Source organism: Lagopus leucura, unplaced genomic scaffold (assembly GCF_019238085.1).
Source record: "Lagopus leucura isolate 7727_CA_CO unplaced genomic scaffold, USGS_WTPT01 Super-Scaffold_100033, whole genome shotgun sequence".
Classification (NCBI taxonomy): Eukaryota; Metazoa; Chordata; class Aves; order Galliformes; family Phasianidae; genus Lagopus; species Lagopus leucura.
The window spans coordinates 4,244,981-4,268,052 of NW_024962282.1; the positions used below are offsets into that span (position 1 = coordinate 4,244,981).

At 39.0% G+C, this 23,072-nt stretch overlaps 1 protein-coding gene across 2 annotated transcripts in view; it reads right to left on the bottom strand.

Moving 5' to 3' along the window:
• Positions 1-22,557, bottom strand: part of GALNT18 (polypeptide N-acetylgalactosaminyltransferase 18) — a 208,817-nt gene extending 186,260 nt beyond the window's left edge. The window contains exons 1-2 of one of the 2 annotated variants that reach the window (XM_042882083.1): positions 22,273-22,557; positions 21,860-22,125 (exon numbers count right to left, since the gene is read on the bottom strand). In XM_042882083.1, the coding sequence (XP_042738017.1) occupies positions 21,860-22,094 (235 nt within the window). In that variant the 5' untranslated portion in view covers positions 22,095-22,125; positions 22,273-22,557. The other variant, XM_042882084.1, reaches the window with a different exon arrangement.
• Positions 22,558-23,072: the final 515 nt, after the last annotated feature.

The window sequence follows — 23,072 nt, forward strand, 5'->3', positions numbered from 1 at the left end:
AAAAATTTCCAGTGCCAGGACTTCCTGATTTCCTTATTTCTTCTTACTAGACAACATCATCTGATGTAGAAATATAATCTTAATTCAACGCTTGTATAGAACACCAAATAATGATAAGCCTGATGGATGCAAGCAATAAAATGAAAGTAACTAAACACATGCCATGCCCAGAAAACTGTTTGTAGCTTGGGAACAGTTATATGAAAGAATGACTTCCATACATTCAGGCAGAAGAAATTCAGTTTCCAAAAGCCATCAGGACAGGCCCTGGGCAACTTGCTGTAGGTGACCCAGTTTGAGCACAGGGTTTGGACCAGATGACCTCTGGAGATCCCTTCCAGTCATCAACCATTCTGTGATTCTGAAGTTAGAAAGTCATCTCCAGGTTAAATGTACCAAATATCTGGCCTTCACTAAGTCAAAGGCTTGAGATGAGAAACTCTTAGCAAAGTTTATGGATTTATGCTGTTTGGAGTTTGTTTTGTTTTGTTTTGTTTTGTTTGTTTGTTTGATTTTGTGTGTTTGTTTTTGTTTTAACTTTTCCTTGAGTTGCCACTGACTCAATCTCCAGCAAAATTTCAAAAGATAGCATGGTAAGACTACTGACTTGATTCAGTAAATGTACTAGAAGGAAAGCAAGCTCCTAGTAAGTATTTTTCTCCATTTTGTTGTAGAAATACATTTCCTCTTAGTTGCACAAGAAAACAAACAAGTAGAAAAACCGCATTGGAATTTTCTCTGAAGATGACTGTTTCATAAAAACATATCTGAACATTTATCTAGGTCCTTTTTTACACAAGGATTAGCATATTTTTGCAAGCAGAAGAGCCAGCATTTGCCCTTTCCATCTTAGCTGGCACACATTGTAAGCTGGTCATCAATTCCACTGTCAAAAGAAATTTTAACTATGTTTTATACACACATTAATTTTCTTATTTTTCCATGATTGAGAAAGAAAATATTATACATTTACTCATAATTGTTCTCATTTAATCCAGTGGGCAGCTCAGCATTACACAGTCATTCTTTCACTCTCCTTCTCAAAGAGATAGGGGAGAGAATCAGAAAAAAAAAAAAAAGTAAAACCTGTGAGCTGAGATAAAGACAGTTTAATAGGTCAGAAAGGGAAGGAAAAATAACAACAGTGATGAAAGAATATACAAAACAATTGATGCACAATGCAATTGCTCACTGCCTGCCAATTCCCCAAGCAGCAGCAGCCACCTCTGGCCAACTTCCCCCAGCTTTTACAGTTCAGCATGATATGGAGTCGTTCTTTGGTTAGCCTGAGTGAGCTGGCCCAGACCTATCACAACTCCTCGTGCATGCTCAGCCTTCTCACTGGCTGGACTGTATGAGAAGCTGAAATGTCCTTGGCTCTGTATAAGCACTGCTCAGTAATAACTAAAACATTGGTGTGTTATCAAGATTATTTTTCTCCTAAACCCAAATCACAGCACCAGCCACTAAGGAGGAAGTTAACTCTATCTCATCTGTAACCAGGAAAACAATAATCTGAAATATACAGAATAAATTACCCAACCTTTTCTGTAGTCATAAAAACTCAACAGTCAACATTCCATCTGTAGCTTTCCAAAAAGTACTCAAGAAACAGTCTACAGGCTGGTCTGGAAAAACAACGTGGTCAAAGTGAAATTCGTTTCCATTAAACGCATAATGGAGCACATTACATTAATCTCACTCATGCTGACTATTTCCATACAGATCTAATCAGTAGAGCTACAGAATTAAGAAGAATCTCAGAAAGAGTCAAGTACTATGCAATTCAAAGAAAACATAATGAGAAGAATTAAAAGAAGGCACTCCAAAAGATATTGATGACCCTAACCCAGCATTCTGGAAGTCACAACACAGAAAGTTTACCTTATGTTACTTGGACAAACAGATAAATTTAATAAGTAAAATTAAAAAAAAAAAAAAAAAAAGGAACTCCATGTTGAAGACTTTACTTAGTCCCTATTCATGAAACAATATCATACTTCTTAAATGAAAATGGCACACGACATCTAGAGATATCCTCTGCATTTACAGTATGTTTTATACTGAGAACAATCTTTGTGGAAAGCAGATCAGTATACAGCAAAGCCCTGCCAGTTCAAATGTAAAGAGCACCAAACCCTCCAATAGTTTGGCATAAGATCTGAGCAGCGACGACATAAGAACAGGTAGCATAGAGGATTTTCATTCACAAAATAGATCAGAAAAAAGAATGCTTTGAAAGCTTTCATATTTAGGATCATTTTTATAAAATACATGAAGCTTTGCCTCACCTTTGGAGAGTTCAACTAGACTATGGCTACAGATGAACACCCAGGTTTTTGTCACAGTTGCAGGGAAAAGCATAGCAAATAGAATGTATCATTGGATTATTTTTTTTCCTCCACACATCTCCATTCTGCTTAACTCTTTGTTATAACAGCAGTCAGTTTAGGGGTAATTAACTAGAGTCTGCTTGAACTGCTTGCTGATCTAATTTCTCAGGTTACTGATACAGAAGACCCTCATTCTAAGACACATTACCTTTCTACTGCAATGCTGTTTTAAGTGGACCTCCAACAGTGTGTGTATATATATATATATATCTGCATTTTACTTTTAGTAGGGAGTCGTGTGTGATGCAGAATACATTTGCCAGATCAGAAAAACCAAATGTGTGAAACTAGATGCTTATATTCTGGAGTGTGACTATGGGAGGTTCTATCTGCTGAGGAAGAAATGACTATATGGAATAAGAAATTTCCAAACTCCCTTCTCAATGAAGCCCACTTGTTAAACTCCCTGAAGACGTAAAATTCCATGCAGGTTTGGTGTAGACACCTTCGATTTGGAAATATTTCTGGTGTAAACCTGCAGAAGAAAAAGCTGAAACCCAGGAAGTTGTTTGTAATTTAATGTGTACAATAAAGTCAGCTGAAGAGTCAGCAAGCAGCCTGAGTCATTCCACTAGAAGGAAAACATTCAAGGAACAGAAGCCATTAACTTCATGTTAACATTATGCTTAATGGCATTAAGATATTAACAGAGTAAATGGTAACCCAGCCTCTCTGTAAGTTTTACTGCAGTTCTAGATAAATACCATCTTAATGAGATAAAGGAATATGGGCCAGCATTTCAAGGATGCTGGAAGCAGCATGAGGAAGGAAAAAGTTCTTGCTTTTAAGCCTACGTTAAGAAACGTCTGCAAAGAGATATTTATAATTAAACAAAACTTGTGAGTTGTAGAAATAATCATTAAGATCAGACACTTCTTATAAAATTGGCAAAGATGGGTGTATGGGAATGCTGAATCACAGCCTGAACCTCCAATTGACCACCTGAGGTGAGCACTGAGTCAGCCCTGGGAGCAAGCACAGGTGAAGGCAATTCTCCTGTGCTGCCAGAAGGGGTGGTGCCTGGCTGCACCTCTCCTAGACCCCATTTAAGAGCTGACTGCCAGTGGGGAAGGATCTCTTTTGGAGTTTGCTCCTTTTGGAGTCTTCTCAGTGAGTCCAAGACAAGGGTAAACTTTCCATCCATTCCTTTTTAGCATGATAACCTATTTAGCCTAACTTCTTAACTATAACATCCATATATCCATTGATTATACAATGGGTTTTGGAGATTATGTGTTCACACACAAGAATTTCTATTTACACTCCTCAAATCTGTCATTATCATATCAGATTAATGCTAACAGTCTTTCCAAACTGCGGTTTCTTAGAGTGCTAGAAGCCTAAAGTCATTTATAAAATATTCCAAGCTGTCTACAGTAATTCTCCCTTTTGTTCCTCCAGTAAGGATTTAACAGCAATTGTATTTCAGTAAACTACTTTTGAAGATTTTAATGAATGACAAATCTTAAAAGAAAAACAATTGCTGGCAGTTATAAAGTATATAGAGAATTCTTAACAGCCCATGAATTAAAGTGCGTTCCACTGCAACAAGCAGCAACTTGCTCTAAAGAACAAGAATTCTTGCTCACATATAATACTATTACAATTCTTAAGATCTGCTCATTTTACTGTGAATTTCTGGATTTCATTTGAGGAATTGGTGAAGCCTCACCTTAAGTACTGTGTTCAGTTTTGGGCATCTCTGTACAGAAAGGACACTGAGGTGCTGGAGCAGGTCCAAAGAAGGGCAACAAGGCTCGTGAAGGGCTTGGAGAATGTGCCCTATGAGGAGAAACTGAAGGCACTGGGGATGTTCAGTCTGTGGAAAACGAGGCTGAGGGGAGACCTTATTGCTCTCTTCCAATATCTGAAAGATGCTCACAGCGAGAGCGAGGCTGGTCTCTTCTCACTGGTGACAGGACAAGGGGAAATGGCCTCAAGTTGTGCCAGGGTAAGTTTAGGTTAGATATTAGAAAAAAGTTCTTTACAGAAGGGGTTGTTAAGCACTGGAATAGGCTCCCCAGGGAGGTGATTGGGTCACAATCCCTGGATGTGTTTAAAATGTGTTTGGATGTGGTGCTCAGGGACATGATTTAGTGCAGGGTTGTTAGTTAGGGTAGTATGGTTAGGTCATGGTTGGACTTGATGATCTTTAAGGTCTTTTCTAACCTGAGTGATTCTATGATTCTATGGCCTCCTAACAAGTTAAAACTTTTGCTATAGCACTAAATTTAAAGTACAGGAAATCCTAGAAAGTACATGCTTTAGAAAGCAACCATATGATAGATTTTTTTTAGAATCTTCAGTCACCATCAAGACAATTCACATCTCTACAGCTTCCTAGCTGAACTTCTGCTAATGAAATGTGAAGTAGCAGATTTGAAAGCACTAGAAACTAATGGCTTATCAGAGTTTCCCCTACTATGCCACGTTTTGCAACTTGCTTTTTCTGAACAGCTGCTCTCAAAAAGAAACACAGTGCCTTTCTTGTAAATTCTTATTTGTTATTTTAAAAGGTTAAGAATTGTCCAATGGAAAAAAAAAAAAACAAGAAAGAGTAACCTCATCCAACCTAGTAACAGCAAAAAACACTAGTGTCAGTCTCAATGAACATCCTCAGTGGTTATACACAAAACCATCATGAGGTCAATTAGCGGTTTACCAGAACACTTAGCTTATAATTTGACGCTGAACAAGAGGAGACTAACAAATTATCTGTCAAAGAAAAGTGCTAATAGAAACAAGGAAATAATTATATTATGAAAGGAAAAAGAATCACTTAATAAAGATGTAACAACACATCCTCCTGCTGCAAACATTGTTTCAGCAACTCTCTTCACTATAAGGGTCTCCAAATATAGTCAGGTTTCTGTGTTTTGTTTCATAAAAATATTAATACATGTACCAGTTATGTATCTCAAACACAATTTGCTACATAAACATAATGATTGATTGGATTTGACAAGCCTCATTCTAGAACAGTAAACACTGAAGCTTTTGTTTGAGGATATTAATCAGTTCAGCAAGCTAAATGTGTCACCTGTGCCAGAATGAAAGAAAAATCATTCCCACCTATTGGCAGAAGAACACCAGTATGGAGGAAGAACCATTAATTATAAGTATTAATCCTGCTATTCAGAGAGGCAGACTTTCACCAGACGCTCATTTTCCTGGATCTGATCGCCCTATTAGCAATAACAAGTCTGCTCCAACTTCTGTGAATCTCCAGACTGAAACCTTGAATGGCTTTCTGCAAACTAAATACTGCAAATCCAGAAAGTTTTATAACCTTCCTCCGGTCTTGTCCAGGAGCCCATATTTACATCTCAAAATACTGTGCAAAGAGGATGCAGACTTCACTGAAAACACCTGTACGTGCTATAATGCTCAGCCTTAAGCTGAGAATAACTAGAAAACACAGGGGTGAGGCAATAACATGTCAAACTTTTTTAACTGCATCTTGGCCAGGAGCAAGCATTATTTGTGTTCTTAACCACCCCCTGAGCAAAGGAAGGTAAGAACATTACCTGAATATCTGTTCTGAAGTTCAGGTTCCAGTAGAAGCACGAATGATTATGCAAAAATCAACTGACAAATTTAAGTGGTGAAGTAGTGATCTGAAGACAAAACGATGTCCTTATCTGAAAAAGTCTCATGTGTTCTGAGAGGGTAAGGATACATAACTAGACAATATGAACATAACTTGGACAGTGAAAGAAATGATCTCTAAGAATACAAACACTGAAATTTTTATCTGTGGTATATGTCTAGGACCACACCATGAGGGTTTACAAGCCACACATAACACAGAAGTAGTTCTTTCTTCTTAAGTGATACACCTGGACATTCCTACAGCCATACAAATGTTTTTAAAAATACTCTGCAGACCACTGAACAGAGATCTAAAGATTTTATTTCTGAACTAGGTCTTCTGAGGTTTCATACCTGCTAAATAAGCATATACATTTTTACACAACTATAAATATTCACAAGGACTTCACAACACTTTCTACATAGAGTGATTCTCTTCATTTCCCAATCTTATCTTCTGTTTAAGAAAACCCATCTCCTTCCAGACTGTGTGAATATATGCTATATATGTATACATTAAAGTGCTCTAGCCTGATTATTGAATTCCAGTGAGACCATTACGATTGTAGATCTTCACTGTCACAGGAAATTCTGAAACTGAGGTAAAGGGATGCCCAGCTCAGAAAACATTATTCACAGTATATGAATATATGAAGATAGCAAAACGCATCTCTTTTATTATCGCTGCTGCTAATTTTGCTGTGTCCCAGTTTTTCAGCCATTTGCAATCAGAATTCAGTTTAGTTCTTAAAAGGCAAATGCACTGCAGTACTAACTATGAAGTTTAGTCTCACTAGGAGAATGAATAGTCCCTTTTCTGCATAGCAGTTCTTTTCAAGAAGCATAGAAAAGATACTAGGACATGTCAATGAGCCCAAATGAGTCCAAGAATCAATGACAGTTTCCACGTGAACTTGCCTCTGTGGTTAAGTGAACTCCTTTGAAGACTTCACAATGTCTAGGAAGTTATGGGGAGTGAGGAGCAGGGGTTCTTTTCCATATACATATTCTGGTTGCTAATAATAATAAATGCAACTTTTCAACTGGCACAAGGAGAGAACCATAGGGATATAATTTTTTCCAAGATTTTTAACTTCTCATCAACTTATCTACTAGTTTCCAAAGCTACCAGAAAGGTAGACTTCTGAAAGGAACACAGTTTTCCTAATCAGATTCAGAAGTAAAAGACAGAAGGAAGGGGATCAACTTTTCACACGTGACCCAGTATAGTGGTTGGTATTCCTGCCCCTGGCAGAGAATCAAATGGTCTTTGAGGTCCTCTCCAACCTATGCCATTCCATGATTCTATGAAAGATGATGATATAACCAAGCAGATACTTGATTTTTCCTTTTAATATCAATCTTGCATTAGCATCAATAGCATGCACTAAAGGAAATTCAGTAAGTGAGGCCTCAAAGTGACTTGAAGAAAAAAAATTGAATAGAATCTAAGTGACCTATGGAAATGAGATTTACAGGCTTTTGAAAAATATTATACTGAAAGCCTGCTTCTCTGACAGCTGTGAGTTTTGTCATCATCTCTAATTTGCAAGGTTTTTTACTTACACTGTCTGTTGATTTGACTACACCTTTTTGTGTCAGGCAAAAGACTGTATTGAAACATGTCAAGACAATCAAAAGCCGATTTAAAACATAAATTAATTCATGAAGTTGTATACACCGAACAACTGGGAAAACAACTTGCAGTCAGACCTTGAAGTATTTGTTGAAGAGGATGCCTATGAAGAGCTTAAAGACTGAGTGAGGTACTCAAAGAATAGCATTCTTCAAGAAGCAGAAAGAAAGATTGCTGGATAAACAGACTGCTTTCACACTTCTGGAAAGCGAGTTACAGCAAAAGCATAGAGAAACTAACCTTGTATTCAAATAAAGAAACAGGAGTTTAGAATTGTAATTAAAACAATTAATATTAACAAACTCCAAATTCAACTCGCACAAGTGTGGAGAACTATATGCATACAACCCAGACAAATTTATTTGACAACATCAAAATAAAGTCAACTGGTTCATTTATGCATAAATGAGTTCATCATCCTTAATGGTGTGCAGGGAAAATGGACAACTGCGCTCACTGGCACATAAAGCGTGGCTCCAAATGAACCCACATCTATCCTTTCCCTTTCTCCCATTTTAGAATACCAGCAGCTTGCAGGTTAAGCAGCACCCAGCTCTACATGGCAAAGAATAACAGAGTAAGAAGGAGCAGATTTTTCTTACATTATATTACTTCAGAGAGTTCAGATATTTTGTCTGGAAGAGAAGGTACCAAAAAACAGCCTGCGTATGTATACAGCCTGCTTATCTTTGTGAACAGAACAGAGATCTCACTATTTTGGATTTCTCTGATTTGAAAGTAATCATTAGAAATAAAGAAAATACATAGAAGAATTAAAATTAATTTGCACAAAAGATTCACAGAAAGACGTTCCATTAAAAGTCAATACTATGAAAAGATCATTGTTCAGGTTCCTTTGACGTGATCCTTCAACACCACAGAAGAAGTCTGCCATCACATGCAAGGTGTAACCACTGCTTCTGAGTTCTGGTAAATAAAGCGGGCAAAGATGATGGGGGAAATTGAATCTTCATTCCCACTTAAGCTTTTTGATGTTACGAGCTGTCATCAAGATTTGGCTTATTATATGTTTTAACACATCTTTCTGACAGCCATTTAGACGTCTTTCAAAATCTCCTTCCTGGTTTCAGTTGGAACAGAATTGATTTTTTTCTTCACAGTGTCTTGACATTAGAAGAAAAACAATGCCAATAATACAACAATATTTTTAGTTGTTGCTAAGTGGGGCATGGGGACAAGCCGGGCATCACTTGTTTGCAGTAATTATCATAACTAATATCCTGTTTTCCTTTCCTGTCTTAGAAAACAGTTTTTGTCTCATCTCACAAGTTCTATTTTTCACTGTTTTCAGATTCTTTCCGTCATCTCACTGGGCGTGGGGGGAACAAATGAATGACCATGTAGTGCTGAGGTACCTGCCGAGTGAAACCATAAGGATCTCCTTGTTTAATCTTCCCTTCAAAGAGACAGGCAGTATAGAAACTCCAATGCATTTGGATGAAACACCCAATGACTGAACTTATCCTTTCTTAACCCTTCTATATACAGGTTCCTCACATCCAAAAACTGGAAACTCTTAACTTGCTACATATAGGTCCACAAGGTTTAGAGTAGGGCAGTCATTTTGAAAAAAGTCTTCAAAACAAACAAACAAACAAATCACTGTATTTATACAGGTGCACAGTTGAGTGAACATAAATGCCCTACAAGAGGGAGCTTTGGTTTATTTTCCTTCTTAAGAAACAACTAAAACTTGCAGTTTATTATGTTGAAAACTGGGTCTTGAAAATGTATAAATTAATATACACTTTACATATTAATATTGCCTCTCTTACTTTTTTTTAATCATAGATTCACTCAAGTTGGAAAAGACCTTAAATATGTAAAGAAATAATACTTATTTTAGTGAAGTGAGGTGGATTTTTCCAGAGTTTACTTTAAACTCAGTGGAAAGGGTATTTTTTTTTTCCACCTTGCATTGAATTGGCCCTTGTAGGTAAATTGCTTGAATAAGCCCTGCTTGTTGAATGATAATTGAATGAGCCTAGGGAATTTTGCCAGTTCCAGGTGCGTGGGAGTTAGGAGAAAATAACATCTGTTCTCATCAAACAGCAGAAAGGCAAATTACTAGTCATCCTTAATAAATCTGGTGCAGGAACATTAAATAGAGAGTAAAAGAGATACATTAAAAATGATTTTTTTTAAAGCAAAAATGTATTCTTTCTATTAACTTAATATAGCAAAGTTATGCTGCTACATCCTACCTTATCATCTCATCACTTTTTTTTCCTGATGGGCTTCACAATGTCACAATTTGTCATTGTGGTTAAAAGTTTTATATTGTTTGTGCTATGTTCATTGCCAAAACAGCCAGACAGTTATGCAGCCATATATTGACACATGCAACAGCCTTGCTAGCTAGATATCCAAGTGTAAGTTTTAAAAATAGGCACAAGGCAGAGATCACACTGCCAAGTATTTGTCACTGCCTGTAATTGACACACTATTTTATATAACCCATATAATAATTATATTACCTTTTATACTTGATGATACTTTAATTCTTCCTTCTCATCTTCTTATTTATGCTTCAGCCCCAGTTGCCCAGTTGTACACTTGGAGCTGCTCTTTTTGTATCATCATAGGCACAAGCAAGTACAATACAACCTTTCTGATATCAACCTGGTCTCTGGATAGCCAGGGCAGAATTCTGAGGCTCTGGATTAAACAGACGGAGGAAATTACTATTTAAAAATGAACAAAAATCAGTTCTGCACAAATCATCCCTCTAACTTTGAAGCCTCCCAACATCTCAAAAGTATGAATTACTGTGGCATAGCAATGGCAATAATTTACATTAGCTCAGTAGAAAGAACTTAGAGCATGAATTTCAGGTACATTCATAATAACTGATAACTCAGTCCAGGAAGCTTCTGTTGTGTGAAAATAAAACAAAAACGTTTTGTCTTCCTCAATAGCTGGTTTTAAACATGAGGTAAAAATCTTAAGACACAACAGTCCCTACAAGATTTGAATTTTCTCTCTTGTTGGAGACTTCATATGAAAACTTCAGCGCAGCCACTCATTGCTAAGGAAGATAATAAAGAATGATTTTTAAAAAAATCATTGGTAATGATGAGAATTATTTTATTCATTACAGATCAAGGATTGTGCCAGTTTTGTATTTACCATCTACTATGTTATCAGAATTTGAGCAGGGGAGGAGGAGGGGTGGGAATGAGGCCTACTCTAACTACACTTCAGTCCATAGGGTTAGTGACTGTGATCAGCGTTTCACCACTGATTGCAAAGCAGCAATCAGGGCTAAATGCCTGATTAGGCATCAATCCCTGTACTACCCATACAAGTGAAAAACACACAACCACATGCAACAGAGTTTGTAAAGAAACTTTTATACTGTGTAGTCCAGACCCTGTGTGCTTTCTTTGCTGAGTGTGAGTGACTCCTTCCCTACCTTACAAAGACAATAATGGTTTTGTCCAGGAATAGCCAACTTTTACAACACTGTGTCAGAAACTTTCGTTTTCCTCTTCATTTCAAAACACAGGTAAGAACATTCTTTGAAATATATTAGACTAAACTTTGATTTTTATTAATTCTTGGGTACACAGCCAGTCTCTTTTTAGTAGACAGTTCATCGCTTAATGGCTCTATGAGGGCAGAAAAGCTTTAATCAACAGAAGCAAAAAAAGTTGAGAAATTACATGTGATTTTACAAAAATCAAAGGCATTTCCTGCATATTGTCAAGCAGACAAAAACACGTTGACATATTCTTACTGTAAGCAGCCAAAGAATTGTTTCAAACCTTACAACTATATTACACTTCCTTTTCTGTGTTTTCAACTCTCCCAGCTTCCTCACAACAAGGATTTTTCCTCTTTCATAAATTTACAGCATCTCCAAGAATTATTTCTTAATTATGAGAAGATAATCCAAGGCTGAATGATTTCAAATTTACTCTCAAGAACTAGACTTGCAATGTAAGAAGCTCTACCTTTGCTTACTTCTTGAAATAAGAAATCAATAAATGTGGCTCTCAGTTCACTCTACAACCCTGCAGCAGTCAATCATCCTGCAACAGGCCGCTGCTAATAAGTAGTGCAACACGGAGGCTTTGCTCTATCCATCAGCTAATTAAGCAGTTACTGTAGGGAAGAGTAACAACAGAAAACCTGACTCTAACACACTTCAGGCAATATCTCTATCCTTTGCTTTCCCAGGCTACAGAAGTCTGTTCACACTGCCACTGCACTGAGGTACTGTGCAAACATGCTCCCACTTTCTCTAATTAAGTTCTTGCTTCAGTGGCTCTATTACCACTTACAGACTCCTTCATGTCAGCTCAAAACAGACAGTGGTGAAGATCCTTCCCACCTTTAACAAAGGACATCCAGACCCTCAGTGTAGCCTCCTCCACCATCCACACATTTATAGACAGACATAGCAATAGCATATATGTCAAACATTCATGTATACATCTCCGTATTTTCTTACATGCATTCCTTTCACTCAAATGCAAAGATAGAATTATGAAGGTGTTTTTTAACTGTTTAACTTGCCAGAAATAAGTTGTATTCATTTACGTTATGGAGAAATTCTTTACAGTGAGGGTGATGATGCACTAGAACAAATTGCCCAGAGAGGTTGTGGATGCCCCCTCCCTGGAGATGTTCAAGGCCAGATTGGATGGGGCTGTGAGCAACCTGGTTTAGTGGGAGGTGTCCCTGCCTACAAAAGGGGGTTCAAACTAGATGATCTTTAAGGTCCTTTCCAAAGCAAACGATTCTATTAGTCTGTGTTGATAGATCTGTATTCACATGAAATATAACACAGTATTACCAAGATGAAAACCCATGTGTCCTAAAAGCATTCCTGTTCAAAAGTTTGCACTTACAGAAATTAAAGTTACAACCAAGAATGATCTATCTAAATACAAGTCTTTGGTCATTTTGCCACCACTTTTTTCTAGTCTTGCTTCTTTAAGCGCATATGCTCATTTAGTCTTTCTGGCATTATAAACAGCTTTATACATGTATTTGGAATTTGTTTTATTTTTTAATTTTGGGGGGTAAGAGGAGGTAGAGTGGGTTGTTTTTCAAGCTTAAGAATTTGAAATTTAATTTGAACTTACACAGCTTTACAACCACAATAAAATATTAGCTAAATGCAAGCTTAAAATCTGTTACATCCCAGTTTAATGATGTCGTAATCCTTTATGGCTGACATCATGTTGTAAAGTCAGGGTGCTAACTGCTGCCTCTTGAAAGACAAGAATATCAAAACAATACCTGATAGTAAGCTGGAAAAATCAATAATGATACAATTTTCATGCCAAAAGCAGTGTTTTGCTTATGAAATTCTGACCACATACAGTCTGAATATTTTTTACTTAAAGAGACTACACATACTTCAGATTAAATAGTCTGTTTTAAAGTATCTACATAAATTGGACCAAATGAATTTAAGACTTGTATTTGTGAATCACTGGTTTTGAAGGCAAAAAGAAAGTCAAAGGCTTTTAGAACAGAATCAGAAGTGCCACATTGTTCCTTCAACTCCATAGAAACTCAATGTCTTGTTTCAGCAGATTCAATAACATTAGTGGAAGCTATTGAGTTTCTATTTAACAGTAGTTTCATATTAACTAAGAAGGTATAGAACCATCACATACTCTTAAGTAGCCTTCAGCTTCTGTACTTTTCTCCTCCTCAACCCCTCCCATCCTTCAAAATGTTACACATGAAGTAAATACATCTAATAAGAAATACCACAGAAATGACAGCATACTACTCTCTACTCTCCCCACCCTTCATGAACTGCTTAAAGCATTCCTGTCAGCACAAGTTGAAGGGGGAAATGCTGTTATTGCAATCTCACACGTGGCATGTTCATGCAATAGACAGATGGTTAAATTAAAAATACCTCCGAGAAAAACAGATAGAACAACACCATCTTCAGAACTATGCTGTGCGCCCTTTTGCAAGTCCTATTTATCCTGCACACACAGAAATCCTGAAAGGTGTTTTCTCTATCCATAGCTACTGCCATTATAATTCTATAATGGATAGGTACAAACTCACTGAGTGCTCTGCTGGAGAAGTTTATCTGACAGCCTTTTTACCTGCAGCGTGCCAAACCACCTTGCAAAGCCTTTGGCAAGTCATGACTTGATGCAGAAAGAAAAGCTTCAAAGGAATGTGAATCCACCATGAAAGTGGGGACCAGTAATTCACTGCATTACTTGGATGATTCATGAAACAGATCTCTAGGTAGATCCAGGTAACAGACACAGTTCTTTTTCCAGCCTAAAAATCTGTATTATTTTCCTGAAGTCAAGTCCACAATTGCCTTCTGTCTATGAATATTATCCGTATTAACTATGATGAAGAAAGAAAAAAAAAAAAAAAGAAAAAAAAAAGAAATACTCTCACTTTTTCTTACACTGTTCAGAAAGCTGCTTATAAAAATCCTCTTTTCTCAGAGATCACCTGTGACAGCTCCAATAAAGGAAAAATCCAAACATTCACATTTAAAACATGGGAGGAAATTTAGACAAGTGAAAAAAAAAGCTATAATAGGATTTTCATACTCTGTCCCACATTACTAACAAAGTCACCGAGAACACAGATTTCCAAATGAACCAAGCAGAGGATTATACAATTATGTGCTATTTTAGGTATGCTTATTATAACATACATGTTGGAAAAGATATTTGCCTCATACTTCAGAGCTCACATCAAACACAAATTAATATCAGTCAGGCCCAGACCTACAGCAGGAGAGCAGACATGGCTACTGCCCAACAGTGCCGCAGTTGGGAGCGGGATTCATATGCTCTCTCTGAGCTACTACAAGTGGGATAAGAGAAGTCCTTTTGTTTGAGTCATTAAAGCAACTCAGGCAGTGATTCAAACCTGTCACCAATTATCTGAATCAATCTGCCATATTAGTTCTCTATATTCATCTTCTCTGCCTTAGCTCCTGCTGGCTTTCATCCACAGAGACTAGAATCTCTTCAAGGCACCCGTTCCACTACACCTTTGTACACAGTGCTGACTGCAAGACAGCTGAGATATCGACCATCTGCCACAGTGCTATTGTAATAGGAATAATATATTAAGTTTCACATAATTTCAGTAGAGGAAATAGTAAGAATTCATTACAGACTTGAAAAGACAAAGTCTGGCATTATAAAGGCTGACAATTTCAAGGCAGCAACTTGGGCCCTCCATCTCCATATTTCAAAAAAAAAGCAAAGAGAATATTCTCATTTGTTTATTTTAAAAGCCAAATAGAGGAGGCACTGAAGAGCTATAATAATTACAGATGTGTGTTTGGCTCCTAAATATTTGCCTCAAGAAACTCAGGATATCATGCCATAAATAGCATTTGTTAGAAAACATCAGTCAAGCAGAGAAAAGTAACGAAGAAAACAGAAAAAAAAATGCTATTGCACAGAGAACACATCTGCCCAGTAGAACTGTATAATTGTATAACTGTACAAAGAATAGATGTAGCGGCAGCAGCATAAAGACAAAGCACTAAGTTTCAGATAACTGCCAATTTCTGTGTTTGTCCAAACCATCCAAGCACACAGCCTGTTAATGAGCTATTTCTTAAGACCTCAGGAAAGAAGTCCAAAATTTGCTAAAGAGGGACCATGGAGATAGCAGTGGAATACCAAGGGCAGCACAGAAAGATTCCTCAAAAGATGATGGAAGTAGTACTGTTCTTTAAAAAAAAAAAAAAAAAAAAAAAAAAAAAACAAGAAAGATCAGAAAACTATTTTAAATTCAAACCAATAAGGGAAATGATAGGAAAAACAGTCTATCAAGCAAAAGAATTTGTTGCAGTGAAGGCATTACAAGATAAAAACTGATTTTTCACTTCTGCATTAGAACAAAATTTCATTTCATTAGAAGTGGGTTTGTCAGTTACAGACCAGTAAATTACTTCACCTATTCTCAGTAGTCACACAGTATCTGCTCAAAACTAGAGAGCAATCTGAAAACATCACAGCACTCTGCACGAGGTCCAGTCTGAGCCAAGCACATCTAACAACATAATCTTATCGCTGTTAACCACCTAGAGATGATTCATACGCTGCTACATCCTGTCATGCTCCACACAGTTAACAGTTGAATAACAAATTCTTGGGTCATTCTAATGGCAACTGAAGATTTTCTGGTACCCTTGGGGAAGCAGCCCAGCCATTTTCACCACTGCCACAGCTGTCTCAATATCTGAAAGAGCATTCACTTTTTAAAACCCTAGTATTTTCTTTATGTACCCCACTTCAGACAATTCAGATGGATAGCAAGTATGTTTTTACAGTATAAAGTCAACAATAAGAGCTTTCCTCAAACAAGAATTAAATCGTGTCCTTGCCAATGACAGAAGTAATATTAGATAGGGAGTAATATTAGATAGGGATAGGGACAACTTCATCCTCTTGACTGTAGAAACAATGAATACCTATTGTATAGATGTAGCAGTCTTTTCCTGAGCTAGTGAACAAGAACACTTGTATCTCATCATACAGCTGCCTCAACTCCAGGCTCCTTAAAGCAAAGGCTCTTTGGAGTCTTCGGCCTTGATGGAAGTCACCTCCATCCACTCTCTTTGCATGTCTTTGTAAGCAACAACAGCAAATCAGCAGATCAGAAGTAACCCCAGCTCACAGTATGCCCAAGTGGTAGAATGGCTATTACAGTTATTACAGAATGGTTATTATCTTAAACCAAGTAGTGCCCTGACAGAGTGTGATACTAGGGCCAAGCTCATTTTCTCGTAGGTCTTGCTTCACATTTCTTTTTATACATGTTCATCTATATTTTGGTCACAGACAAAATCATTCATTAGTACTAAAAAGAGAGTAACATTCTAACAGAAACACAAAACAGGTAAGTCTCCATCTCAGCACCGCTGCAGGCTTTTTGTGTCAACTGGAGCAACGTTTCCCTGAGTGATACCTACCCAAAATAAATGAAACACTGAGCTGAGTCCAGAGCCTCGAGCAGAATTGCTATCACTGTCTTTGCACAGCCCATAAATCATCTGCTCAAAGACCATGGTACAACCCAATCATCACTAAAGCTGTGCCATTATGCAGAGATAACAAACATCTACAAAAATAAACAGTTTCAGACTGAAAAGGCAAATCCGTCCAGCTTAGCAATAGGAGAACTTACAGAGAGCACAGAGTTTCCAATCTCTGTTCCTGATATAATATAATATACATTAGCTTTTTGTTAAGATTTTGTTTTCCCTCTCCACCTACAAAGCTATGAATTTTTTTTTTTCCTGGCTCAAAAAGCACAATTAAAAAAAAAAGAAAGGGTGTAATAGTAATACTAAATTATCAAGTTGCAGTCAGTATAACCAATGTCATTAACTCTTGAGTATATTGTCCCTGAACTATTTGAATCTTGAACAGTGCTTCAAGTAAGTCAGACTCTTCTACCTGAAAACACTACGTTAACGTCTTATTTAGTGCATCCATCCCTAATAATGAAAAGTCATTGAAGATAAATTCAAATTAATCTGCACTGGCATGCAACAATCTAGAATGACTTGGAAAGTCATGGCCTAAGGAGAAAAATTTAATGAGATTAATCCTGCACGTCTTACATATCCAAGTAGTTTCTTCTTCTGCAATTAGTTACACTGGGACAGTAGGTCTCTTTGCTGGTATATATATGGTAAACATAGGGTCCTCCATATTGGAGCAAGAGCCACGTTCCCAGAGCTACTTACAGTCTACTGCTGATTTCTTTCTCAGAGTAAATATACCACACTGAATGACAAAAAATACCTAGATGTTTTTGTGTTTGAGAGAAATAAGCTGGAGGAAATTTACAATTAACAATTACCAAAAGGAAACTACCATGAAAATAAGAGATAGGGTGCAATCCAGCAAATCGAAACAAGCCTGACTTCAGTGAATCAACATAGCTAACCAGGCTGCAAAGGAGAGCCATACAAAGCAGATGTTTGAGACCAATAAACAAATAAAAAGCAGACATTGAACATGATATTAACTTACCCAAACCTTTAGATAGCTGAAATTAAAAGTCTGGGTTGGTTTAGTTCCCAAATTCAATGTTTCATTTCTGAAACAACTCCTTCCATTCTAATACTTGTCCAGGAGACAGGGAATGAGGAATGAGTCACACCCTGGAGATCTCTGCCTTCCCAAGTGACCATAAGAGAGTGATTAGGACAACTAACAATAGCTGAAATAAATTCACTGAGCAAACCACTCCAAGCAGCAGGCTGAGAAATAACCTGTGTCTCCTCTGTTATGAAATTTCCCAAGTTAGTGCGTACAGTTGTTGACATGCCATTTATTTATGACAACAGATGCTGCACAAGGCAAAGATGAGGAATGAAGTTCCTAGTAAAAAAACAGATGCCTTACTACCCATCTGTTGGTCTTAACTATGAATTCAACTGGTCCAGAGATAAACCACGTATTTGCAATGCAACTTTAACTTAGATCTACTATTAATTGCATGTAATTCATGATTTTCTTTAGATTCCTCAAGTGGTGAAAAAGTTGATTTCATAGTCCAAATTTTTAAAAATAATGCTGAAATGTAAACATCTGATTAAAACTAGAAAGCTGAAAAACATAAAATGACACTGCATAAGATGAACAAGAGAGCAGGCATGAGGTATCTGCTTAACCATAGCACAATTTTCCAAGAAAAATGTTCAACTCATCATCTGTGACAGCCTAAAGCTAGGGTGCAGAAAACATTTATTACTACCTTATTGTTAGTGCTGCTCCTCTTGTCCTTGTTAAAATATAAGCATCTGATCAAGAGCGTCCCTCCTGTTCACACAATCTTCCAAATGCTCACACAACTTAGGGAAGTTTTTTGTTGACAGAGCCAATACGTGAGGCATTATTAAGATGAATTATGTGTTTTGATCTGTCTGAAGCACTGTTACATTGAATAAGATGGGTACAGTTTTAGAGTTTAGAGTTTTCTGAATTTTTCTGAACCAGAACGTTCCTTGTGAACATGGCATTGGGCACAAACCTACCCACCTGACCTCTTCCTCATTTTCCTTTGCACACACACACTCAACTCATCTCAAAAAACACTACCTTGTTTGCAACTCAAAAGGCACTGGAAACAAAGCTTCCCTCAGCGGGTTGCTTGCTAGAATAAAGTGTACACCCCCTACTACAGCTACAAGGAAAAAACATTTTAAGTACTGATTGAGTAACATTCAGACAGAATTAACAACACAGTCAGTACAACACACTGCTGTAGAAAAATATGCAAGACATCATCACTGTAAAATGGTGAAGATGGTAAAGCGATTTGACCAAAACTATCTTGTAAACTGGACAAGCAAAGAATTCAAGATTCCCAGGCTTAAACACCAGTCCCAGCATCATGCTTCCACTCCACAAAGTACTTCTTGCTGCGGTCTATATTGCTATTCAGACTGCAGTTGCCACCAATCCTGCCCCACAGAGCTTAGCATGGAAGTCAGTATACCAATGCATGACTCCTGCACAGCATGCTCATAGACTACACAACAGAAATTAATACATAAGGAGGAAAGAAAGTACCATAAAGGCAGAGAAAACAGTTAGCAGCACATGCTCTTATTTCATTAATAGCACCCAGAAAACATCCACAGAAAAATGATTGCCCTTAAACATGTGCAGGAGTGGGGATACACAGAGCTATAAGACGTGCAATATGGCAGCTACGCCTAATTTCCCATTCTTGGCCAATACCAGTACCAGCAGTTCCTTCTCCATTCTGTCCTTTCTGAATATGGGGCATACATATTAGTCGTGGCATTTTCTCACCATGAAAATGTCTTAAAATATATTTATTTTTATGTCTTAAAAACTATTTACTTTAAAAATTGTTTTATATGCAGCCACCTCTTATTCCTTCTCGTTTTTGGGACAGATGATACAATATCCTAAGATTGTAATGCATATGCTACAAGAATTCCCAGATGCCATCTAATTAAACAATTCAATCAGAAAACAAATTAAAAATTAATATTAAAGTAACCTCATGTGTAAAATGCTGCAGTTAGAGCTTGCTTGTATTTGCAGGATATCCCAAAGAATGTGATTCTATTACCCTTGCTAATTCTGTGCCTGTTCAGCACTGCAGAACATCTGAGCTATTGACACCTTCCTCCAACATTAAAAAAAAAAAAAAGTGGTACAAGCAAAACCTTTGCAGCAAACTACAGCTAATTCTCATTATCTAATTCACAACCATCATAACAGCTGATTTACACAACTTATGACAACGAGTCCCAAACTTGTAATTTCTTAAACGTGACTGTCAAGCTGATGTGCTTGAAGTACTCCTTCCAGTGACTTCAGTGAATTTTGCAACGTGACCCAGAAGTCAGAGCATCTCATAATACTGAAGCAAAACCCAATTAAGTTAACATCTTATTCTGCTATCTCCGGCAGATAAATTTCTTGTGAACCTCAGTCTATGATTCGCAAAAGTATAAGCACAGGAACTCAGCCAAGGGATAACAGACAGATATATTTATTTACTTTTAGAAGTGTTTTCAATGCGGTAGGATAACTTGGTAAATTCCATCTCCTTCCCCTCCTGCCCCCAACTATTCTCTCATATTTATTACCAAGCTGTTCACTTACATATTTTTAGAAGATTCTCTTCAACATTCATGCAAAGGTTTAAGGGAAATATTTCCTGGTTTGTTTTTTACATAGTCAGAGAAAGTCAGTAATCATGTTTATGCTCTATTTCAACGCTACACCCTCTCCTGATTTAAGTATCCCTTTCTCCAAGACTCTGAGAAGAATCACTGTTCCAAGTGACACGCTGATATGGAGACTGTGATTTTCTTTGAAATAAAGCTATCAGAGCTTCACAACAACAAAACAGAATTATGCTCTAACTCTATACAGAAAGCCAATGAATTTTCTCTCTATAACCATGGAAAAACTGCTGCTTTCATACATGCTTCCACAGTGCACTCCACTGGCACACACACAAATTTTATTTTATTTTTTTTTTCCTTTTTAAAATCAACTTCAGTGTTCAAGAAAAAAAACTTGAGAGCATGAGAGAAAATTAAACTTGCAGGTACTGCTATAACTCATCCTACTCCCCCTTCCTTCCCCACCCCACACACACACAACACTGTGAATGTTATTGTTTTTTAGTGTTCTTCTGTTGTTGTTTCTTTTTCTAGTAATTTACCCAAAATTGTAGGACTATCTGAGAAATGAAGGCACAGGCAACATGAACCGTAATGCATCATATTTTAAGAAGTGCATTAATACAATTTGCAGCACTAAGCAGAAGCCCTGTTCACAAGGGAACAGCCAGCCTGCCCGCTCCACCCTTCTCAAGGCTGCCAGAAAACCAGTTGGCCAAAGCAGCCCGGAGGCAGGTGAACTTTTGTGCACTGGTGTCAGGTATCCTTTACCGTGTGGTTTGCTTCTGCCTTTGCAGATTTAGGAGGGATTTGAATCTTCAGGAGAGGTTCTGCAGAAATATAAAAAGATGGTCCCTCTGGAGCTCACATTCACCCTCCACCCTTCTTACTTTCCAACACACTGAGCAGACAGGGCGACTGTACAACACCAAGCCAATGATACAGTATCTAAACATCGCCCAGCAAAGTCATGTAAAAGCCCCAAAGCTCTCAGGAAATTATCAGCATCATCTCCCCCACCACTTGCCTACCTCAACTGGTCTCCCAAAGCTCGCTTTGAAAGGAGATCAAACTAAAAAGGCATTCCACAAGCGAGAGACTGTCCCAGTTAAAACCCCGAGCGGCCCCAGGCGCTACAGCAGCACTAGTGGAAAACCCGGAGCGCAGCCGGACACACGCACACGCTCACACGGGAGGAGAATAAGAACTGCATTCGCCTTTTGGAAAAGAAAAATCACAACTGCAGAGCGATGACAGCAAGATGAGAAGATGCTCCCCCTGCACCTCGCGCCCACTCCCAACGGGGTGAAGGCGCCTTCCAGCTGGCAGCCCCGGGCGGAGCGGCAGTGCGGGCCGTACGCCCGCGCCGGGCACCGCCACACACACAGAGCGGAGCCCCGGCCGATTCCGGCCAGAGGAGCGGTTCCCCTCCGCTCGCCGCACGACCGCCTCGCCTCGCACACACAGACGCTGCCCGAACGCGGCGGGAGGGGATGGGAGACCGCATACTGAAAACAACGGGGTGGGGCGAGGGGGAAGGCAACGCGGGGATTAGGAGTAAGGTGGTACCTTGTATGTGCTGCTTGATGACATTTTCCAAATGGTCCAGCCTTTCTATAATCCGTAAAGTGTCCTCTTTGCTTTCCTCTAACTTTTTTTCTGAGATCGGCTCTTGCACTTTCACATAAACGCTGGCGATGTAGTTGGTGACCCAGCCCACGTACAGCAGGCAGACGATGTTAGTCATTCCACTCAAAATCACGCAAGTGGACACTAAAGTTTTGGTTTTCCTGGTGCACACCATCCTGAGATCGCTCCATATAGCTCCAAAAATCCTGCGATCCAAAATAAAATAAAATAAAATCAACTGCGATGAAAACAAATCCTTTCCCTCTTTCCCCGAAACGGTGACCTCTCAGAAGTCAGTAAATTTCCACGCCAAAAGTTCTGCGATCCACAGAAGAAAAATATTTGTCGCCTACCTAGGAGGAGAGGTGGGGGCGGGGAGGGCTGATAATTAGAATCCAGGATTTTAGCACACGAAAATAGCGCTAAATAACTTTGCGCTAGCGGCATCGGCGGCAGAGAGCAGGGCGTGCCGACCGCCCGGCTGCCGCCGCTCCCTCAGGCACCGATTCCCACCGCGAGCATCACGGCCGCGAGCAGCCGAGTGCCCAAATGTTGCAAACTTTGTTCCCTCCGACGCCGCTTCCCATCGCGACCGCCCGCAGCTCCAGAATCAGACCAGGGAAGCGGCTCGCCGAAGAGCGGGGCTTGCTCGGCCGCGGATTGACAGCCCCCTCCTCCAATAAGGAGCCCGCTCCGGCACGGCGGCTGCTGCCATCGCTGTATGGCCGCCGGGGAGCCGCGCGGGCGGGGTTACAGCGGGGCCCACCTGCTCTCCATACACACGCACACGCGCACACACACACATACACACACGCGCGCACACGCGGGGACGGCTGCTGTCGCGCTATTTCGGGAGCCGCCTGCAAAGAGTCGGTAGACTAGATGGGAAACAGCGGACAGGGAAACAGCGGGCAGCTCCCGTTTTGCCGCTAGGTGCGTGCTGTGCCGCTTGCCTAGCGAGAGCAGCCGGTATCATTAAGATATATGATCACACAGTCATCCATTTGCCCCGAGGGGGCGAAACTGTAGGAATTCCTTTGGCTCATCCGAGCTACTGGTTCCATAGCTCCAGCCAGCCAGCGACCACCCAGCTGTTAGAACAGCTTTGCCTTTGATCCACCTGCTGTCTGTTCCCCCACCCCACGCAGGGCTT